The sequence below is a fragment of the Pogoniulus pusillus genome, chromosome Z (genome assembly GCF_015220805.1).
Source record: "Pogoniulus pusillus isolate bPogPus1 chromosome Z, bPogPus1.pri, whole genome shotgun sequence".
NCBI classification, from domain to species: Eukaryota; Metazoa; Chordata; class Aves; order Piciformes; family Lybiidae; genus Pogoniulus; species Pogoniulus pusillus.
This window is the reverse complement of record NC_087309.1, coordinates 49011609-49034023: the sequence shown is the minus strand read 5'-3', so window position 1 is coordinate 49034023 and position 22415 is coordinate 49011609. Positions and strand designations below refer to the sequence as shown.

General features: G+C 37.7%; 1 protein-coding gene across 3 annotated transcripts in view; it reads left to right on the top strand.

The window, feature by feature from the left end:
* Positions 1–2970: 2970 nt before the first annotated feature.
* Positions 2971–22415, top strand: part of TENT2 (terminal nucleotidyltransferase 2) — a 42443-nt gene continuing 22998 nt past the window's right edge. Inside the window, exons 1-10 of one of the 3 annotated variants that reach the window (XM_064176866.1) lie at positions 2971–3132; positions 5423–5614; positions 6229–6345; positions 8448–8667; positions 9602–9716; positions 9814–9905; positions 10652–10718; positions 15805–15874; positions 18890–18966; positions 21852–21980. In XM_064176866.1, coding sequence (XP_064032936.1) covers positions 5460–5614; positions 6229–6345; positions 8448–8667; positions 9602–9716; positions 9814–9905; positions 10652–10718; positions 15805–15874; positions 18890–18966; positions 21852–21980 — 1042 coding nt within the window. In that variant the 5' untranslated portion in view covers positions 2971–3132; positions 5423–5459. Of the gene's footprint in view, positions 3206–5422; positions 5615–6219; positions 6346–8447; positions 8668–9601; positions 9717–9813; positions 9906–10651; positions 10719–15804; positions 15875–18889; positions 18967–21851; positions 21981–22415 lie in introns of all 3 variants that reach the window. The other 2 variants (XM_064176864.1, XM_064176865.1) reach the window with 2 other exon arrangements.

Sequence of the window (22415 nt, the reverse complement as noted above, 5' to 3'; positions counted from 1 at the left end):
GCTCTTTATCTTTATCTTCCTGCAAAGTCGTATACAACGTGGCTACCGTATCTGCCAACTTGTTCAAAATTTGTTCTGAGCTGACTAAATTATTTATATCCAGTGCCGGTTTTAAATGTTCCAATCCAATAATATCTGCCATTCTGTAAAATAAATCCGTCTTTCCCGACCCTGCTTCGTCTGCAGCCATTATGTCTCGGACGGGAAAGTTTGTTTGGGGGGGGGGGGGGGGGTTTGAAGTAATGATATGCGAGGCCGATGTTTTGTAAAAAGGTATAAGTAATTTAATATTATACACTAGAAATCCCCTTCCCCAAACTTATTTGTAATTATCCCGCGTAGATTCTTGGTTCGTAGTTGAGATTTAATATACAGAATGACTAAAATGAAGAGAGTCTATGATATGAGAGAGTTCATTGAAGTCTTGAGAAGTTATTCAGTTTCAAATAGAAGTTTATCAATTACTCACTGTCCCAAATGCAGTTCAGAGAAGTTTCGAAGTCTTTATGGATTTTAAGGCGCGTTGTCCGAGGCTCCACGGGTCCGGTCGAGCTGCATGCTGACTCCCGGGGCTCGTAAGGATCGGGCCCTTGTCCGGAACGGTGCAGTCTTGAGCTGGTTGCTTGCGATGCGAATGCCGCGTGTGTGTGTGTGTGTGATCAGCGATCAGGGTATCGAGCAAAAGAGGCACAGGGTAGAGAGCGAGGGGCCAGTTAAGTTAAGGAGCAAGAGGTAAGGAGCAAGAGGTGCAAGTGGGTACATTTTTTATAGTATTTCAGAAGAGGTGTGTTCAACCAACTCAGTCAGACTCACGTTAACTTTACAGATTGGTACAAAGTTGTAATCAACCTATACAATTGGCTAATTCTTACCAAAAACAACTTATGGAACCATCCAGGGGTCAGCCCCCAGCAGATGTTTGTCGAGTGGTCACCGTGCCTGAGAATTCGAACCCTTTTTCCAAAACATAGCCATGTTTATGTCTTTGCTTCCCTGAGAGAGAGATTCTCTCAAGGCCTGTACGCCTGCTGGTACAGCAGCTGCGTCAGTGCAAGCAGATAGGAAATATTGTTTTGGCTTTTTCGATGGAAGGCCTCTGAGCCACAATTTTGTGTACAAATGAAAATTCTGCAATAAGGCAAAAGGGTTCTGATCCCTTCCACGACAGATGAAAAAATTCTAAGAAGCCAATATGGCAGTGCACACCTCCCCCTGGCAGTCTGTGTGCCATTAATTTTATCCAGATCTGTAGCTCCATCACACTTTGAATCTTACAGAAGCACGTACAGATTTAACACCAGACAGCCTCAAACACTGTTCAGATTACAAAGTCCCCAGAGAATTCCTTATGCAGCAGGTTGTCCCTCAGCAACCCTAATCCAGCTAAACCACCAGGAACTGTGCCCTTCTCACCCTTAATGTGCCTAGGGCAGTAAATCCAAGTAAACCCAAACATAGCCCTGATTGAAGTCCTTGAGGACAATTGTTCTGCAGATGAAACCATCCCTAGGCAGCCCTTTTGCAGACTCACAACACCTCTAGGAACTGTGCCTTCTAACCCACAACCCATATCCTGATAGGAACTGTCACTCTTCCAACACCCAAAATTTCTGAGAACCCACTTTCTGCAGCCCAAACCTTCCCCTGACAGTTTCCCTGCAGCTCTGCTCTACCTGAACCCTAGGCTTTGTCTCTGAAGTCAAATACTAGTCTCAACCCAATTCATGTGCCGACCCTTACCCTAAGAGCTCAAATAAATTAAATAACTGCAATAATAGTTGCCAAAATAAAAAATTAAGGGACATAATTTTCTGGCTTCAGTTTCCTTCATCACTATCTTTGCGGCTTAACTCCATACATACTGCTAGGGTTTGTTGCTCGTAATTGTCACGCTAACTATGTTATGGGCTGACTTTTACACAAGGACCAAAATCCATGGCCAAGATTAAGAAACCCAGAATGAGGGATTCTTTTTGTATCCTGAACCTTCCCTTGCCAGCCCATTTGCAGCCTCACTTCACCCGAGCCCCTGCACTTCGTCTCTTTCTTATCCACCAAGCCTATCTCTAAGTGAGGCAGCCTTAAGAAATGACAACTCTGGATTGACCTGCTGCCACCCGAGCAAGTTTCCAAGTAGAGACTCTCAGAAAAGTAAGTCTTCAGCTAACCCTTTCAGTCATAAAGACAGAAGCTTCAACAGTTCGTCTGTGCACAAACTCTTGGTGTCAGTGCCAGTGCCAAGAGCTCACTTAGCAGTAATTGTCCTCTCCAGATAAAAGAATCAAGCTTTGACTTGGCTGCTATCTTCCAAGCTCTCAAATCTTCAGAGCACACATTTTAGCCTCCCCTTGACTTTCAATTTATCCTACTACACCAACCATTTCTGATGTCAGATCCTAACTTGTTCATCTTTTTGACACTTCTGAACCATAGTAGTTCAGATGTAGTTAAATTACAATTGGCCAGCAACTTTAGAAAGCAAAACACCTTTGCTGTCTTATCTTTTGGCTTTAGCCAGAACTACTTGTGAGTGTAGCACCGTGAGGTGTAACCTCTGCCTTTCATTCTGTAATTACCACAGGCCATCAGATTTCCGTCAGACAAGCCACTTGCCAATCAGGACAGCTGGGGACAGAGAAAAGGCAGGCCGTGAGGCCAGCCTTTTGGTTTCCGCCTTTCTTGGGACGTGATGCTACTACAGTCACAGCCTACCTCCACAGCCTGACAGAGCTGCGCAGGAGCGCGTCGGCCGCCAGACAGTATTCCAGCCCCACAGCCCATGGCTCCGCCCGCACCTCTCCGCAGCCCGCACCTCCGCCACCGGCCGGCCTGCCGGTCAAGTGGCTGCCGCGACCGAAGAACCGCCGGCGCCTGCCACCCGAGGCGCTGCCTCTCCCCGCCCTGCGCGCCGCCGTCCCGCTAGGAGGCGCGGGGGGGAGGAAGCGGCGCGCGCGCGCGGCCAGCGGAGCCGTCACTTCCGGCCGGCGTCTCTGCGTCCGGGTGAGAGGGTAGTGCCCAGCTGGCGGAGCGGGGTTCTGTCTTCACGGGCCTTGCACTGCGGGAGCCTGTGGTTGAAGGGGTTGCTCGGTGCTTCCTGCGAACCCGCGCCACCTGCCCCTGCCGAAGCCCAGCGTGAGTCTGCCAGCGCGGTGTGGGGATCTGCTGTTGCGGTGTGGGGAGGCGCCGGTGAGGAAGTCGAGGCCCGGTGCGTGGAGGGTGTTCCCGGCCGCTTGCCGCTGGTCCATAAGGCGCTGATGCTGGGACCTAGAGGGATATACACACTTGCCTTGTGTATATGGGAGGTGTTCCGGCATTTACTTGCATGCTTCTTACCAAAGCAGACGTTTATTTGGAAAAATTGTTCACTGAGACAAATGGGCCTGAATTTTAACGGCAACGAAACTCTTTTTGCAGAGCCTGGCAATTTCTGCCAAAACAATCTTTGCCAAAAGTCATGATAAATGCCGTACTGTGAGACAGCAGTGTTACTGCACCGTTTTGCTTTGGGTTTGAGGAGGTGGCATCTTTGTTACAACTTCTCTTTGTGGTGTTTACAACTTGAAAGAGTAGAACAATTGCAGTCTTGCAATTCAGTCTCGAATGCAGATGCACAATTCTGTTACAGATTAATTACATCCATAAGCCGCTTATGTATGCTGTGCTTGATGCTGATACTGCCTGGGCTGCTTAATGATGGGTGAAATCTCTTAACAGTTACTGCACCGCCTGTCTATACTAGAAATTTAAAAGTTTAGATGGCATGTAATAGTCATTCAGATTACATGTGTGAGGTGATTTCACTGCTGTGTAGTTCAGTTTTGTTTCTTGGGCAGAGCTGAAAATAAGCATCCCTAAAATAACTTTTAGCGCACAGTAGTTCTCTTTCCCCCTCAAATAAAACCCCAACTACCCAAACAAGCAAGCAGCTAAATAAGAAACTATGAAAACATTCATCTTGATGGCTTTTGTTTAAAAAAAAATATATATAGAACAGGTAGTAGTAGTACCAGGTTTTCACTAATGTGGGTTATCACAGAAAGTAAGGAATGAGGGCAAACCTGAGGAAATAAGCTCCTTAGGATTGATTTACCTATATTCCATGATAATTATGCTGGTAGTGTTTGTCAGCGCTGTCTGAGGTTAAAACATGACAATGGTCCATAGTGGTAGGTTAAAGAGGACTTCAGGGCTGTGATAACGTTGTGATTTTACTACAGTAAAGTTAGCAATAACTGATTTACTTTAGTGTATGATAGAATGCCCAGTAATGTGTGTTACTACAATTATATATATCTGTGTATGTTTAGTTTGATTGTTGAGAGAACCTAAAAGTGTTACTTCAATTTTATTCCTAACTTAGCCTACTCTGGGTGATAGGATTTCCATGCTGAGGCATACCCCTGTCAGCACTTTTTCTTATTTGTATTACTGAAGAATTGGATTGCTAAAAAAGCTTTTGTGTAATTACTAGGGAAGTACTGCCATTGCTCTTACAACTTTTAAATGTCCAAGTTAAAAGTTGTTTGAAAAAAAACCCTCTTTTGCAAAATAGATGCAATACACTATTTAAAAATAGGGGCAATACACTATTTAACCCATTGTAGAGGCCAAGATTTTGCTTTTCATCCAAGCTTCCTGCTAATGTGTGATACATGTAGTGATACAAGATCAAAGGGTAGTCAGTTGTGCCAGATTCAATTTTAAGTTGAAAAGATAGGGAACTAGAATTTTCCATCAGAAAATCTGTACAGTAGGCACAAATGTAAAACTGTACATAAGATATTAAAGCATGAGTAGATAACTTTCCAGTTGCTGTTATAATTTGGCTGCTTATTTGTGTGTCCTGTCCTGAAAAATAAATTTACTTTGATTTCATGATTAGCTGCATTTTCATATTCTTGTTATGTAGCAAAGTGTTTATTCTTCTGTATTGTGAAGCTCATTGTGGAACATAGACTGCCCAGGAAAGGGGAGTCGCCAACCCAAAGTCATTCGGATGTGGTGCTTGGGGATATGGTTTAGGGTGAACCTTGTAGAGTAAGGTTATTGTTTGAACTTGGTGATCCTGAGGGTCTTTTCCGACCTGAATGTTTCACTGTAATATGCTACTTCTCCTTGAGATGAAAACTCTTGTATTTTGTGTCGTGTAATTTTTCTGATAATAACCTTCCAAATGGAGGTAAGAAAATTTAAACAATATTTTTAAATATAAATAACTTAATAATTATGAAACTTGAGTGTATTTATTATTTTTGTTTAGTGTCTTGTCCTGAAAGGAGTTAAATGAGCCCAGAATCAATATTCTTTTAACCAATTTCTGGAAATGCAGTTTAGGTAACTTATATTTTCAAACCAAGAGTTTAGAAGATAACCAGTATTTCTTACCGCCTAATTTTGAGTTCTATTTTTTTCTTTAATACAGGTAAAAGGATACATGCTTACTTCATATAGAAAGGAGCATGTTCCCAAATTCCTCCACCTTGGGTCATTCACCCTTCTCACCAAACCATCATCAACAGAAGAATTTCTTCAATAAGATTCCTCTAAATATGCCATCTGCTCTTCTCTCTCACCAGCAAATTATTAATGCTCAGCTTAGTTTTCAGAATGCAGTGTAAGTACAGTGATATTTGATAGTGGGGATTAGGCTGAAAAAGAGTAAATGGTCTTCTGAGAGGGGTGTTTCTGTTTGTGGTGGATGTTTCCACTGTTGTTAACATTAAACTCATTAAATTTAGAAAAAAGACAAGAAGGTGGCATATATGAAACTGCTGTTCCATTTATGTTGGTGACTTACAGATTTTGATACACTCCTGCACTGTGCATGTAATAACATGAAATGTTACTGCACTGACATGAGTTAGTTCAGCTTTAAAAATCTTAAATTTATTTGTTTGCTGGGGAAACAGGGAGAAAATGGGAAGAGGAAGAAACATTTATTCTTCGAGCCAGATTGAAGGATGTCAGAGTGTTCTTTAGGCTCTTAATTTTAACGGTTCTTTGAGTTAATTTGTTTGGTCACCTCTTAGATGTATGAAGAAAAGCTGTCTTCTTTTTTTAAAATGAAATGCATACATTGGAATATATCTTCATTTTGAAAGAAAATGAAGCTTCTAAGTAAAAGAGGTTACATTACATGCTGAGTTAAATAGTCATTTAAAATTGCTAATATATAAAAAACATACTAGGTTTTGTAGGAGTAACAATTAGGAATTGTAGTCTTTCCAGGTCTCTTTTGAGTGGGAACCTTGCAACTGTGCCACCTGTTACACCACAGCCAATGACTTACGGGAGTGGCAGTCGAGTGTGTACATCTGATGCCCCCACTTCATCCCGAGGAAGAAAGTAAGTTCTTTGTGTGTGATTAATTCTGATTGTAATGTACCTGTGGTGAAGCTTGGCTAATACCAAATTCTTTTGCAACTTGCATTTTGTTAGAAACTGCAATACTGAGTAAATTTTCTGTGATGAAACAGGCTATGTCATAGCTTTTTAAAATGTTCTTCTGCCTGATTTTGAGAATCTTGGAGTTCATTGGTGTTTTAATATTTGTAGTTTTTCCTCTTTCAAGGCTGTAGCCTTGAAAAATCACAAGGCTGTGATTTTTTAAATTTTTGTGTGTGTGTGTTTTAATACTGTAAGAGATTGTAGTCTGTGTGCTTGACTGTTGGAGGGTTTCTGTCAGTATGTTGAGTGTTGTCATCTTGTCAGTTAGTCAGGTTAAGAGTAAGACTGCACCCTCGGTATTTTGTGGGGATTCTAATGTTTTTCTGATGACACACACTAGATTTTTCTTCTTCTTTTCTTAATTATAGGATGATTTAGTTTTCTAATACAAAGTGCTAAATTCAAACACAAATAAGTTCTATTTTTTAAAAAAATATATTTTATGGAAACAGTTTTCCTTCTTTTTGGGAAATTAAACTTGAATTTATATAACTTTCTTTGTTACTTTAGTTGTGACAGAAAGGAATTTCAGATTAATGCGAATTTATTTTCTTTTAGTATTCTAGAAAAAAAAATCCTTTTTAATTTAGAAATAACCAGTATGTGTTTGTAATAATTTTGTGAATCAGCTCATAGCAGGAATCTGTTCAAAACAATTGCTATTTCTTTTCCAGATTAAAGAAATGAAAAAATAAGTCCCATTAATACATGGAATTGTTGTAGCTGAGTATATAGGTATCACATGAACTAAAAAAGTCTTGGTTGCATGCTACATACATGTTTTCCTCTTGATCAGTCTGCTTTATGAAAATCTGTGCTATGTTAGGAGATCAGTTCATGCAAGATCTTTGAACACAAAACAGTCTGAAGCAGTGTTGTTTTCATTCAGTGTCACGAGTTCTTTTTAAGACTGTGGGTAGGTAATGTTATGAGAACTACTTTCAGACTTGAAAAGTGAATTGGTGGCTTGAGATCACTTAATTTTTTTTTTTTTTTAATTAATAATAGTATGTATCCAGGCCTCCAAGCTACTTTAATGCCAGCTTTTCTGACTACAAGAAGTGACTGCAGTTTAATATTATTAATGATTAATTCATTGATATGTATGACCATTTGATTTCATGTTTTTTTAATTATAAAGTGTGAGTATGCCCTTACTGCTTAAATTTTTGCAACACTTGATGCATAAACAATACGTGAATATCCTCTCTTTAAGTGGATCACAGTATTCAGCTAGTAGGCAGCTTTCAATACAGTGTTTTCTTAACGAGTTCAGTTGTCAGGAGGCTGTCTGTAAGATCACTGTATCTCAAATATTTTAATTCCTGACACAAATGACGTAATGGGGAGATGTGAAAATGAGGCATTAGGTTTATAACCTAAACATTAGTTTGATTTGTCAAATAAATAGGAGGCTATACAAACGGTAAACAGAATTTACTGTCTGTAAACCCAAGACACAGACAAATGCTATGTTTTAAATTACTATTGTGATGTCTGTTTTTCTCTCCTCGCTGGTGAGTTTATTTTGTTCATTGCTGGATATTCAGAATTCACAAAACTTCACACTGCATGTCATGTTGCTTTAAAAGATAAGTAGTTATACACAGTTTATATGTGTCTTTCAAAAAGACCCCACCCAAAGCCAACCAAAACAAACAAAAAAAATAGTATGTTGTCACCAAACTAGTCTGGCAGCTTTCTGAGCTGTCCTGCGTAACGAAGCTTGCTACTTATGTTTCAATTAGTTAATACAGACACTCTTGTAAAGTGTTCCCATCAATTTACTTCAGGGATAGCTGCACTTTTCCAGGTTTTTCTCACCTGGTGTGTAGGATGGGCACGCATTTGTTCTGTAAAATACTTGTTTTTAGTGAAGTAGTTACATAATTAAGCATTTGTACCTTCTAGCAACTGTTTTGTAATTATTGGTTGCATCTTGCAAACTAGAGGGATTGCTGTGTCTCTCTCTCTGTTTTAAATAAACTTTTTTTTTCCAGGAGACTAAGTGATGAAAGTATTCCACAAAATGTTAAACGGCAGCGTTTGCATTCACATTATTCTGAAACAACTGTAGTTAACCAAGCAGTGCCTTTACAAGAAAAACATAGATACTCCTTCCCAGAACCAGTTAAATCACCACTGTTCTGTGCTCCTCCATTACAAGATATTTTGCTCCCAGACCCCAGAGAAACCACCCTCCCTGTGGCCAAAGATAAGGTAATATCTCTCTATGCTCGTTCTTTACATCTGCCACTTTAGTAGGCAGGGTCCAAAGGAGCTGTAGGAAACCACGCTAATTTCTGCAAGGTTCTTGACAATGTCATCTCTCTGTCACTGAGCTGTTATTAGAAGGAAGATAAATACAGCTCACACTATAATCCTGTATACCCTCTTTGTGTATATTTGAGTTTGGAACATTTCTGTGGGTGTAGAATTCTTGTTTCCTTGTGTTGATTTCTGTAGTAATGTCAGGAAACGTACATGTCAGCTCCACGAGGTAGAAATTTGAGCTAAGATCTGTTTGTCACATGGTTGTGGACGGGAAGTATCCTAGTAAGAAAACCCCTAACACTCAAGTACTGAGTGAAGCCTGTTCTGAATAAGTACAGTATTGGACCTGAAAAGATGTCCTCTGTCTTTAATTTTTTTTAAAAAAAAAGCCTTACGGTTAATTAGTTTTAATATTGTTATCATTTATGCCCATTGATTATAGTGTATAACACTGGTATCAAAGATCTCCTTCCACCAAAGGTCTGACTAGTTGTTTAATTGTTTGTGTGGGATAAAAGGGGAAAACTAACTTAAGTCAGTTTTGATAATTGATTTTTCTCCCTGTTACCAGTAGGCAAACTGTTCATATTATAGTTAGCAGGAGATATTTCTTGTCTTTCACTGCTTATTCCCTGAGATTCTGTTGATACTAATCAGGCAAAAATTATTTTTTGTGGTTAGACATTTTATAACAGATTGAACAAATCTGAATTTTAAAACTTAGCAGTATGAATTCAGGGGTAAAATCTAGACAATGCAGCAAATCATGTGAAATGGTGCTAGATTTGGGGTTTTTTTACGCAGTCTGTTTCATGCATTTGCACCTCTCACAAGAATGTTCACTTCTCTATCTTTACTTTTTGTAAATGTTTGTGTCAAGTTAAGTCAGCAGATTCTGGAGTGGTTTCAAGTATGTCAGCAGCAGACCTGTGATCTGAACAGAAAAGAACTCTGCAGAGCTGAACTCCAGAGAGAGATTAAGAAAATTTTTCCACGTATGTTTTCAGTATGATTACTTATCAGTCTGAATGTTCTTCAGGCCTGTGCTTCTTTCTTCCTCTTAAACAGTAATATGTCATTCTTCTGTTACAGGGAGCAGACTCTTTTTGGTAGGGTCCACACTGAATGGTTTTGGCACTCATAGCAGTGATGGTGACTTGTGCCTGGTGCTTAAAGAAGAACCAGTGAGTAATTAAAAATGTGCATAGTAGTCTGTTTTTAAAAATGGTCAAAAAAACCCACAAATGGTCAAATAATTTTGATTTAATAACATATTTTTGTCCTCATAATAGGTATGATCTTTGGGTGAAATCACGTTGCAAATATGAATGTAACCCTATAAACACTTTAACTTACCAAAGAATCTAAAAAATAAGCATTACCTTCACTTTGTAGGTTAAAAAAAAACACAACAAAATGAAAGTAAATTGCTTGGAATCATGAAGAAAATTGTTTTGAGAACTCTAACTCACTTTAGGTGCAGGAACAGCTTTAAATCCATACCATTTTTATATTTCATTATTTAGATTCATAGCCTCTTTAGTGAGCAAGCGTAAGAAGGAATTTGATATGCAAAATAACTGTGTTCAGTGAACAGAAGTGGTTTTGAGTAGAATTTAGATTGACAGAAAAGCTTTAACGTGAAAGTGGTAATTTTGAAGGAATTAAAATATCATTTAAAAGGAAAGAAAGGACATTTTGTGCAAGGGGCTAGGTTTTCATTAAGTTCTGTGATCTTTAATGGTTGAGGGTTACCTTGTATAATGAATATGAATTGTTCTGCCTGACTTTGGCTGCAGTAGATGTGCATGTAGGCTGCAGAATACAGTGTGCTTCTTCGTGTCTTATTCTGAGAATTAAAGTAAAATATGCTTACTTGGAACATAATGAGAGATATCAACTTCTTTCCTTTCATTTTAATATATTTCAGGTTAATCAGAGGACTGAAGCGAGGTACATACTCAGCTTAATCCACAAGCACTTCGCGACTAGACTTTGTAAGTTCCCAGCTACTTTGAGGTGGTAAGACTGGTGGTAGTTCTGGGAGAAATGTTGATGAATAGTTGTAACTGATTTATGTGACTGGATCATGTCTAGCTTCTAATCATCGTGTTCTTTGAAGAAAACGTGTTTTAGTAATGTTGTACTTACGAATGATAGATAGTTGCTAGAAAGATGTAACAATTGCCTTCCAAACCAGCAGACTTGAAGAGTGGACGGTGTCTAAAAAGATTTTTGCATTGTGAAACACCGTTCCCAGGGCAGGGGTTGGGGGACACGTGGAATATTTCTGTTTGGGAAACCTCTGTTAGTGAGCTCTTACTATTCTTTTAGATTGCAGTGCTTTTGTGGGAACAGTGATTTAAAGAATTTGTAAAAGAAGATGTCACTCATAGTAGACTGTGTAGAATTGTTTTTTGTTTTTTTTTGGGTGAGGGACTCTCGTACCAGTAACAAAATGAACTACATATAGGAGAAATAGCTCAATTCATAGTTCATGTCAGTTGCTGTTAAGATGCCCTTCAGATGAAGAATTCATATGGGCAGTTCTTCACCAACAATAAATGTCTCCTACTTCAAGGAGCTTTGTACCATCTTTTGAATTATAAAAGACCCTGTCATTTATTGATATCAGTGACCGTGTTCTGCTACTTCTCAGAATTGTGATGTGTTCTTCAATGCCGTTCCTCATATTGGTATTCTGAACAATTGTGCAGTGGTATAAAGAACACAGCATAAATTTAAATGCGGACTTCAAAATTTCTTCGTTGGTGAGTGTGCATACTCAAACTTCAGTAGGTGACTTAGAGACTTGTCAGATCCCTCGTAGCATAGGCTTCTTACTATTGCATATTGTTTTTTGCATAAGAAGTCAAGAACTTAGTCTGGCTTTGCCTGGGATGCAGGTTTCTCCAGTGCTTTCTGAGAAGCACAGTGTTGTGTTTCCACGGATCAGAAAGGGAGCATCTAAATCTGTCACCTTCTTTGTTCAAGCGGTTGAGCTCTGTGACAGAGCTTTGGACAAAATCTTAGCTAATCTAGTCATGATCTTGACATCACTGATACACTGGAATAGGCTGCCCAGGGTTGTTATGGAGCCTCCCTCTCTGTAGATAGTCAAGACCTGTCTGGATCATTTCTGTGTGGTCTGGTATAGGCAGTCCTGCTCTGACAGGAAGATTGGACTAGATGATCTTTCGAGGTCTCTTCCAGCCCCTTAACTTCCTGTGATCATGATGGGCATGAATTTCTATGCCTAGCCATCAGTCTTTGTATCTGTGTATGGATGTTCTGTGGATAGAGCTGATAGAAGTTGTTTTAAAATGTTCACCTGGAAAGGCTTTGCTATGTTGGTCTTTGCACTGAAATTGAGTTAATTCACAAACTGGAGCTCACCTGTGTTCAGTAGTTCTGAAACATCTTCCTCTTTATTTTTGTACTCCATGATCTTCCTGTACATGCCAAAATAAAGGCTATAAGACAAATGTGATAATCTTCTTATTTTACCTTAATTCCATGATTACTTTGTAAATTAGGAAAATTAGGAAGCATTCTGAGAGTGGTCAGGCATTGGAACAGATTGTCCAGGGAGGTGATGAAATCACTGTACCTGGAGGTGTTCAAGAAATCTGGGGACGTGGCACTTCAGGACATGGTTTAATGGTCATGATGGTTTTAGGTTGATGGTTGGACTCAGAATTGTTTTAGATGGAAAAGTCCTCTAAGATTTTATCATCTGTCTGTCTTTAAGGTGAATCATCTTCAGAGCTTTAAAATGCCATCTCTCATATAATTTTATATATTAGTGTTGTGATTGTTAGTGTTTCATTCTAGGAGGTTTGGAAAGTGGATTCAAAATTTATCTAAATTTCAGTTTACTTCAGTTTCAGGCTTGCAAAAGGCAGCATATGTGGGCAAGGAATCTGAGCCTGTCAGATTAAGTCTTTTCTGTGTTGTCATTCTGCATCTGGCATATTTACTGCAACAAAGATGTGTTCTGGTTTTGAATAGTTTAGTCAGAGTAAAGTAGGAATAAGCTGCTGATGTTTATTCACTAGCTTTGTGGGACATGTTAGTCTTGATGGTTGTGGTGGTTTAAAGCTGATTGGAATATTCTAATAGAAATTAGATCATTGGTTATAAAAGAATAATAATGATTAAGTCTATATTGTTTATTGGTTTGCTAAGAGGTATAAAAATCCAAGGTGTAACTAATTCATTCTTCTGTTGCTCTTGGGCACTGACTCTTTTCTCTCTCTAATCTCTTCTGCTAACCTTGGCTGACTAGATAATGCATAAGCCTTGCTGGTTATTTTCTATCTGGGCAGAGAAAGAGAGTGGCATTGGCCCCTTCTGGGCTTTTCTCTCTTAACTGAGGGGGAAGATTGGATTTCTGTATTATTTCTCAACTGTATATAAATGTAAATATATTTGTGTATGTGCTTGTAAATTTAGCTTTACTGTAACATACAGCGTTATCTTGCTTCCAAGCTATCTGAGCTGGTCTGGTAAATTTCAGTTGAGGGCAGAAAATTCCCAAACCACCACAATGGTACCTGTTGTGTCTCTTTTAGAGAAGATGAAGAATAGCAGTCATGTATCTTATGTTTCAAAGACTATCGGAGTACATATAACTTTTCAGCTTATTTGATTAGATGCCTGGGCATACCTCTTTTTTACAGTGTTGTCTAGTATTCCCTGAACTGTATGTTAAAGCTGATACATTCTAGAAATATGAATGATTTTTGGGGTGACAACTATACAACATAATGAAGAGAGTATAATCCAGACCACTGACAGTAAATGTCCAAACTGATTGCTCTCTTCAAATTTGTCTAGCCAGGATTCATTTGAAAAACAGCTTTGCAGTACTGGATGGATTGTGTATGGTATCTGAATAAATAACAAAGAGCTCATTTTCTCTTAGTTATACAAAGAGGTGCAGTAGTGTTGAGACTAGAATATCAGAGTGGAATCCACTTTATAGTTGTCTAGTGGAGAATGTGCCACAGCTAGAACAGGCAAAGGAACTAAAATTCAAATGAGTGGCCCTGGAGGACTCTACAGGTGGGTGAGTGAATTTCAGACATCAATGAATATTTTATCCTGTGCTGGTTTGTACTCTTCTAAGTCTTTGATGGCTCTGAATTCAGGCTTCAGTGTCATCCAGTTTCTCTTTTCAGTAGTACAACCTAATCAGTGAAAGCAGGCTACATGTACAGAATGCCAAAGATCTTTTTAGTATATACCTTGTGAGGGATAAATATTTTGGACAATTGCTTAATCTTTTATTCTGTTGAAGAAAATACTTAGTGTTTAATTTGAAATTTTACATGAAGAAGTTATTAATAAAAGTCTTTTCTGAGGTGGATATATTCTTCACTACAGCTCCAAAGGCATTTACAACTTCTTTGTAGAAATGCCCAAAACTGTGGAGCAGTAGTGGGGAATGCTTTGTGTGTGTTTATGTAGGCCTTGAGGGTATGACCAGTTTACTGAGGCACTTAGTCAACCTGAAAGTATTTCAGCATTCCACCTGGTGTGCTTGTGCCTGCTTCTTCCCTCATATATATGACAATCTAATGTACAATAGATTCTGTTAATACTGTCATCAATGTGACACAAGAAAGAGAGTACCAGCAGCAAGCTGTAGCATTCTAGCATCATCCTTGCTTTGTTTCACCCTGAAAAACAGATTTGCATTATGTTTGGTGGTTTGTTTTTTTTTTAGCCAACTAATTTGGTGCACACATCCATCAGTTGTTGAGTGGCATTTACAGACAAGGATGTGTTTGCCCCAGAACGCGTTAACTTGAGAAGGGCACATAAGAAAGGTCATGATAAGGAAAGCTGAATTCTTGTGGCTTGCATATATCTGCCATGGGCTGCTGTGTGCTAATGTACTTGGCTTCATTGTTTTAAATATGATGATGAAAGGAAAGGAGGCAGAGAGCTTTATAGCTTCACTTTAAAAATGTTGTGGAAAGCTTGAGGAGGGATGCTTGAATGTGTCTGCAGGCACCACTGTAAACATGAGAAGCTCTCTGTACTAGATTGTATGTTCAGTGAATGTGGATTGAAGTTCAGTAAGATTCTTTCCTCAAAATTCATAGATTAGTAAGATTACCCCTTTTTTAAAGTGCAGATACATGTTTTTCTTAGAATAGTACAACGGATTCAAATCCAGATAAAGGTTTGCCTCAGTTCTAATCTCTCTAAACGTGTGTAAACATGAAATTTTCATGAAGTCTTGGGAAAAAAAGTCAAACCTGAAGTTGTCATCCAAATTCAATGGCGATTACAGTTTAACCATAGTTGCAATCCAAACTGATAGAAATACATTCTCTTAAACTTTTTTTTTCCTCCTTAAAAGTTATGCACTTTTATTTCAGGCTATTCTTAGTCTACTTCTAGTTTTGTCAAATGTCCTTATGTTACTTTAGTTTAACTTATAGAAGCAAGGTGGAGTAGTCCTAGATTTTTTCAACAGAAGAAATTACTAAAATGGTGGCTTTTGACCAAATTCATATCATGTGATCTATAGGCTCCACCTTTCTGTGTCTTTTTTATTACTTTCTTAGATGTGCATAATTGGTACATGATGAAGACAGTTATGCTAATTTTTATTAGTAAAATAGATACTTCTAACTATAAGCAAAGTAGACAATTAAAAATTATGCAGTTGATGATGTGACTGTTGCTACAGTGTAGTGGAAGGCTAAAGTTTCTGGTCATCCTGCATGGTTATGTTCTTGCTCCCTTCTTTTTGAACCTTAATTGTAACTATTCAGAGTTTCTATTACACATACTGCCCACTGAGGGCGTTGTAGAACTTTATGTTCAAATTTCTTAAGTATTCTTCCCACAGGAAAAAATGAGTGTTCAGAATTCCATGTGCTTTCTTAGATCACATTTGTGCTGCTGTTGCTGAAGGTTACTTAATGTAGCACAACTGTTCTGAGAATATTTTTTAAGTTAAGAAGCTACTGTTTGCTAACCATCAATACGACTCACCTTCAGAGCCTTGTTTTTTAAGATCAGCATTTAACATGAAATTTAGTTGCATATTTTTCTCCCTTTCAGCAAGCTACATTGAGCGACCTCAGCTGATTCGAGCAAAAGTGCCAATAGTGAAGTTCAGGGATAAAGTCAGGCAAGTATTCTGTTGAACATCCATTCTTGGACTCTGACACAGGAAAATATTTTGTGTGGTGTCCATATGAGTAGTTCCGCTGAAGTCATGGCTTGGTTTTGTGGTGTATTATGGTTGTACTGCAGATCTGTACAGCTAGGATGCAGTGGTAGTCTTCATTGCTGTCCTGAAATGCATCTTGTTGAAAGGTTCATTTTTTGTGATGTGAATTAGTATCAGTGCATCACACATTTCTATGGATTATTTGTACATATTGTACTCCAGCTGACAAGAGGAGAAACATTGGTGGGAAGAAAATAGTTGTGAAAGGTAATTTTACTTGCTGTGCAAATATAGCTGTTGAGCTGCTTGACGACTAATTCACAGTATTCACACTATACAAACAATGGTAAGTCAAGCTTAAGTTTCTTATCATGACATTGTTTTCATCATTAATAAAAATTGTTGGTCTTAGGAGAGTTTATTTTGCAGTCTTCTACAGAGGTATTTTAGGTCTTAACAATTGTTACTACATGTTCTGTTCACACAAAAAAAAAAGCTCAAAGGATGCACTAGAATCAGAGGGCAATGCATTTCTTACTGTGGGTGTCAAAATTACAGAGGGGAAAGTTGCACAAAGCACTAAAATTGGCTGAGCATCTGAGTAATGTTCAAATCTTGTGTGTTACCTTCATGCAGTTACAAAGAAAGAGTGATTTGCCATTGGAATGGGCTGCCCAGGGAGGTGGTGGAGTCACCATCCCTGGAGATGTTTAAGAACATGATGGATGAGGCACTTAGTGCCATGGTCTAGTTGATTGGCTAGGGCTGGGTGCTAGGTTGAACTGGATAGTCTTGGAGATCTCTTCCAACCTGGTTGATTCTATGATATACCTTAACAGGAATTTGAATAACCCCCTTGTATCTGACTATCTTATTCTGGCCTATATGCTTCTAAAATTTTGTGACATTGTCTTTTAATAGCAAAGAATCTCACTTCTGTGGCCTTCATTTTTAAAACCCTGACACAAAATGCTTTTATCACAGTGTACCTTTATCAGGACAGGAACCCTGTTGTAGTAAAGCTGAATCTGTCATGTTTAAAGTCTGAATAAATAAGTATCATCCATTTAAGCTTTATTTTCATCTGGCATAACTTTTTAGGGTTTCAATTTTATAGTCTTTTCATTTACAGCTAATCCCATATTTACTTCTGTATACTTATTAACCTTTAAAAAGTCTGAATAATTTTATAAAAAAACCTTTCTGCTCTAAAATACAGAAGGTTGTTGTTGTCATGCTTCTGAAAGTATTAAACTTGTCAAGCTTAAACTTGAGGTTATGTGATTTATCTACATACAATAATGGTGGTCATAGATACAGGAAATGCTAAGTTTCTAGTATAAATGCTGAATAAATCATGAAGGTTTTTTTTTTCTATTTGAAAATTGACAAATAAACTTTACAAAGAAACCTTAAGTGTAGAAGTGATTATGACAGAAGGTTGAACCTTTTTTTTGTAAGTGCTTATGGTCTGTACTGAGGTCACTGGTTAAAAAATAAAGTAGTAAAGGTTAGAGTAATCATAGTGGTTCTTTTTGGTACTAAGTCAAAGTATAATCTTCTTAGACTAGAAGCTGCCCATTACCTTTTTTTCAGAGGAAAACAGTACTGTTGACCATCTGGTTTCTTGTGGTTTTCTGGAAAAGGGGAGTGATGGGAAATGGCATGATTTTGGGTTGGGATTGTGTTGGGATTTTTTGTTTGTTTGTAGGTTTTTAGTTTTTTTCCTTCTTGTAGTTATCTTTTTCTTATTTAACTTGTCACATCCACCCATATTTTTTCTGTCTTAAATAAGTACCTCCTTCATTCACATCTCTTGTTGGCCTCTGTCTTATGTAAGCTCACACACATATATATGTACACCCATTCACTTCTTTCCACAGAGGTCTTGAAAAATTGATATTCTGTAGAAAGAATTAGATATTCTGTATCCAAGGCATTAAGTTTGTAACAAACTTCCTGGGAAAGTGAGTTTTCTTGATGCTTTTTAAACCTCTGAAAAGTCATGCTCAATAATAACTCAGGTTTAAAATTAATACTTTTGATGCAAAGATTGTTAAATGTAAATGATAGTGAAAAGCTCAAATTCATGTGTTATTATCCATTGTATTAAGTCCCAGATCTATGCTTCCCTTAACATTAATTTAAGAAAATCCAAAGGAATATTCAGGTAGACAAATGCCATATGAATGAGACTTAATTATCTAAAATGGAAACAGCTGTACATTGTAGATAGTTATTTCTCTGTCAGTAAGAGACTCTTTCTGGTTGTTAGTGTTGCTTATTGACTATGAGTTTAATGTAGTTGTCGAGTGTTTAAACCCTATAAATTCAATGAAACTCAAGCCTTGGGGTGGAGTGTGATAAAAATGAAACAGGTAGTGCTTGTTTGCCTTGTTGTTATTTGCTGTTAACAGCATGAAACAGTTACTGAAACTGTTTTATCACAAAATACACAATTGCTGAAACATGCAGTTACCTAAACCGATAAACTATTTTCATTTCAAAGCACTACAGGTTATTTCTGACCATAATCGCAGAAGCAATTCTTACCTTTTGATCTCTTTCAATGCTCCTTCTTAGTTCTTTGGCATGGTTTCCTAAACTAATCCCTTAGAAAATCCTTCTTGGGATCAAACAAGTTGTTTGTAGTAAATCAGGTAATGCAAGGCTGGTTGGGAGAAAGATTTGTTACCTCAGTATCAAATATTTTTTATTTTTATCCTAAGGTGTTGGATCTATATGTATTCTCTTTTTTGAAATACAGTTGCCTTTTTATAACAGTGGAATTCAAGTCAATCAATTAAAGTGTCATAAACAAAACTAGAGTAGAAATCACAGCATCAGAACTGTTTGAAGAAAGTTTCTGGAACATTATCATAATTTTTTCCACCTCTGTCTTTAAGTAGGTACTAAATATTCTGGAATTTAATTGCATGTGCTTGATTCTTTTTCTTTCCTCCTTCCCAACAGCTGTATGGAGTTTGACTTGAATGTAAACAATGTTGTAGGAATAAGAAATACATTCCTTCTGAGAACCTATTCATGTAGTAAGTTTTTCATGTGTTTTATTTCTAAAACTTTTTATTTTTCAAATGTTGGGGTTTGTATAATAGACCATTCACATTCAATTGTGTGTATTAGGTTATGATACATATAATTACCTAATTAGCTGAATTAGATACCTCTGACATAAGTTCTTGTTGCTTGCTATAATATATGAAGAAAACTGATATATCAAATGGGTGTGTTTATAATTGTATATTTTAATATTCAAAAGATAACAAAGGCTCTTCATATTAAGATCCACAAATCTACTATGAGGCCTCTTCATTATTGTGCAGATAACACTCTTGGTGGTATAATCTCCAGTTTTATTTCCCTACAGCCACTGATGGAATGCATGGCTGATAGGTAGCTGTGACTGCATGCTGTTACACAGAGTCCCTTGGAAAATCCACCGTAGTGCTTCAGTTTTTATACCAAACGCAAACCAGAACTGACTTGTCTCCTCAGAAAGCTGCATTTTAGGGAGAGATTGTGAAGGAGACCTTTGAAGGGCAAGTAGTAAAAGCAGCACTTAATGTTTGAATAACATTTTTGCACTTGTCACCACCATGTCATTTGGCAGTTAAATGCCTAAGGAGTGGACCTCAGGCTAATTCTCTAGGCCATTTGTAGTTCTTTTACCACCACCTTCATCTTTTTCATACAGGGGTTCCTTTCTGTTTAATGTAGGAAGTTATCAGCAGTAGTTTACGTGATCCATATTTATATTACTAGGATTGTAAACAACTTGTCCTGAAACAGCTGGTTAACTGATTTCTGCAGACATCCAGGAAGGTGTATGCATGGACAAAGATGTCCTTCCAAGCTTAAAAAAGCTAGGGAAATAATCTTTGTTGTTCATGGCTACGGGTGAGGGATCACTTCAAGACTAATGTTGATCTAAGTGATCCTAGCATCTGCTATAGCTTTCCCTTATTTCTCCCAGAAAATCACTGTAGAGCAGACAGGAGTCTAGATGAGAAAAATGCAGTGGAAGTGGTCCTAGTACCCCACTCTTACAAGGACAGCAAAATTAATTTTATGTCTACTGATTACGGATAAGTATTTTCTTGAGGTCAAGGAATAAATTAGTGGCTAAGGAAGACTTGAAGTTGGAAAGATTATCTCCTCATTGTGCTAGACTTTTCATCAATAAGTAAACTGTATGAAGCATAGTCTGTTTTGTCCTTGAACAGGAAAACTCATGTGAGGTAAGGCAAATTAAATGTAAACTTGTACCAGACAGTCTCTTTGCATAAAGTTGTATTGGCCAGCGTGGATACCATGAAAAGTGTTAGCCTGCTCACTTCAATTTGTGAGGCTTCACCCTGCATGGGAGAAAAAAGGTCTGATTACCTCTGGAGGAAGATGCATGGGTCTCTTTGTTCTTCTAGAACAAGTTAGACACTCAGGCAAACAAAATTAGTTAACTTAGTGATGGTAATAAAGAAGCACCTCCTTAAATATTTCTGTGAATGCTCTTCTGTCTTACTTGAAATTGGCCCTTTTGGAATTTGACCTAGTACATAGGTGCTGTAGAAAACATCAAAGATACAGCAGAGTGAAGCAGAATGTCCACAGAAAACATAGGTAGATTAAGCAGAGCTTATCTAACTTTGTTATATGCAAGTTAAAGGCAATAGCAGACAAATCTTAGATAAGGTCAATTAAAGAGAGTTTTTTTTTTTTTTCCTGCTGTAACACATGAGAGTCACTTTTGGAATTAGAGCTTACTTGAATTTTTCTCTCATGGAATAATCCTGTTCCAGTTAATACATGTTCATGTGATGTAGTCGTTTTTTTTTTTGGTTCAATGACTGGTGAATAATGTCAGGAATGAGGTGACTAGTGATAAGCAATTTTGTTGTTTCTTAGAGGTCTTCCATATCTAGGACATTCATTCTGGTAAGAAGAGTACCACTTAGAGAGGCATGTGTGCTGAAGTGCTTTGAACAAATTGTGAGAAAAATCACATGCTTGCTAGAATCTTCAGAATAAGAGGGAACACCCCAGCTGGTGTTGCTGTAGGATGTCTTTTGCCCTGGGTTAATATATTCCTGCCCTAATGGGCACAATGCAAAGACTCTACAGATAGAGTTAGAAAGGGTTAGAAAAGATACTCCAGAACATCATGATGTAGTAGAGATGTAGTGGGAGACTTGACTGAGCTGATGATCAGCTTCTACATGCCTGCAAGTAATAAATTAAGTATGCTGCAATTCCCTAGGAGGCAATGGATAGCTACCTACCTACATTAAATTACAACCTTAGTTTGGTTGCTATCTGTATGCTCCAGAAATTCAGAATATCATACCTGGAATATGGCTGTATTTATGTCTTGCCTCATGAAAAGCATATGTCTTGATTTCATGAGTTACTGTATCTAACACCTCATCTGCATGCAAAGTATTGAGGACACAGCAAATTTTAAAGTAGTGTTTGTATACAGGGGTTACTGCTTTCATGGATCCTGAGAATAACTTAATGAGCTCTGGGTCTTCCAACCAGGAAAATTCTTTTCCCTGCCCTCAAAGTTTATGTAAAAGTTTACATGTTTAATTAAAAAAAAATTAATTAAAAAATAATTATATATGATCTGTGCTGGCAGCAAGTTATATGGGAGAAGTGGTAAAATAAACTGGAGAGAACTTAAAAGTAGAATGTGACACTGCTACATCAGCTGATGCATCAGCTCTTATCTGTAAGTTACTTGGCATACCCTTTGTAGTGCATCTCTAGATCTTACTACTCAAAAGATTGTTTCAAATTCGAGTTTTTTTTCAGTTGTAGAATAACCGAGTAAATTCTATAAAACGTTTGCAAAAGTATCATGTTGGTAAGTCTAATTAGATTTGTTTTTTTTGAGATATGTTTATTTTACTTGCAGTTGAGAACCGAGTTCGTCCACTAGTAGTTATTATTAAGAAGTGGGCAAGTTTTCATGAGATAAATGATGCCAGTCGTGGTACTTTAAACAGCTATAGTCTTGTACTGATGGTTTTACACTATTTACAGAGTAAGTATTTTTTAATTTATTTTTTAATGTGTTGAAACTGTCTCTTTTCATATTTGTGTAGTTTTCCTCCTCACTAAATTTATACACCAGCAGGAATCATCTCGCACACAGGAAAAAAAATCAGAAAATAAAGTGGGTTTTACTGTTGCCTTAGTGCAGCATTTTTCTTGGACAAGTGGAACTCTTCTCTGAAGGCAAGAGTTACTGGCTTAAAGGTGAAAAAAATAAATCATTTTGCGTGCAGGTCACTAACTATAAAATAAACCCAAGCACCAGTTAATAAAAAATGTCTTTAAACAAAAGAAAGCCCAAGATATAAAAAAATCAGTGAGTTTTGGTTTTTGGGAGGCTTTTGTTGTGGTGATTTTGCTTGTTTTCTTTGTTTTTTAATTTGGGAACTTCCAACAAAATTCAAAGGGGCAGCATACACTGTGT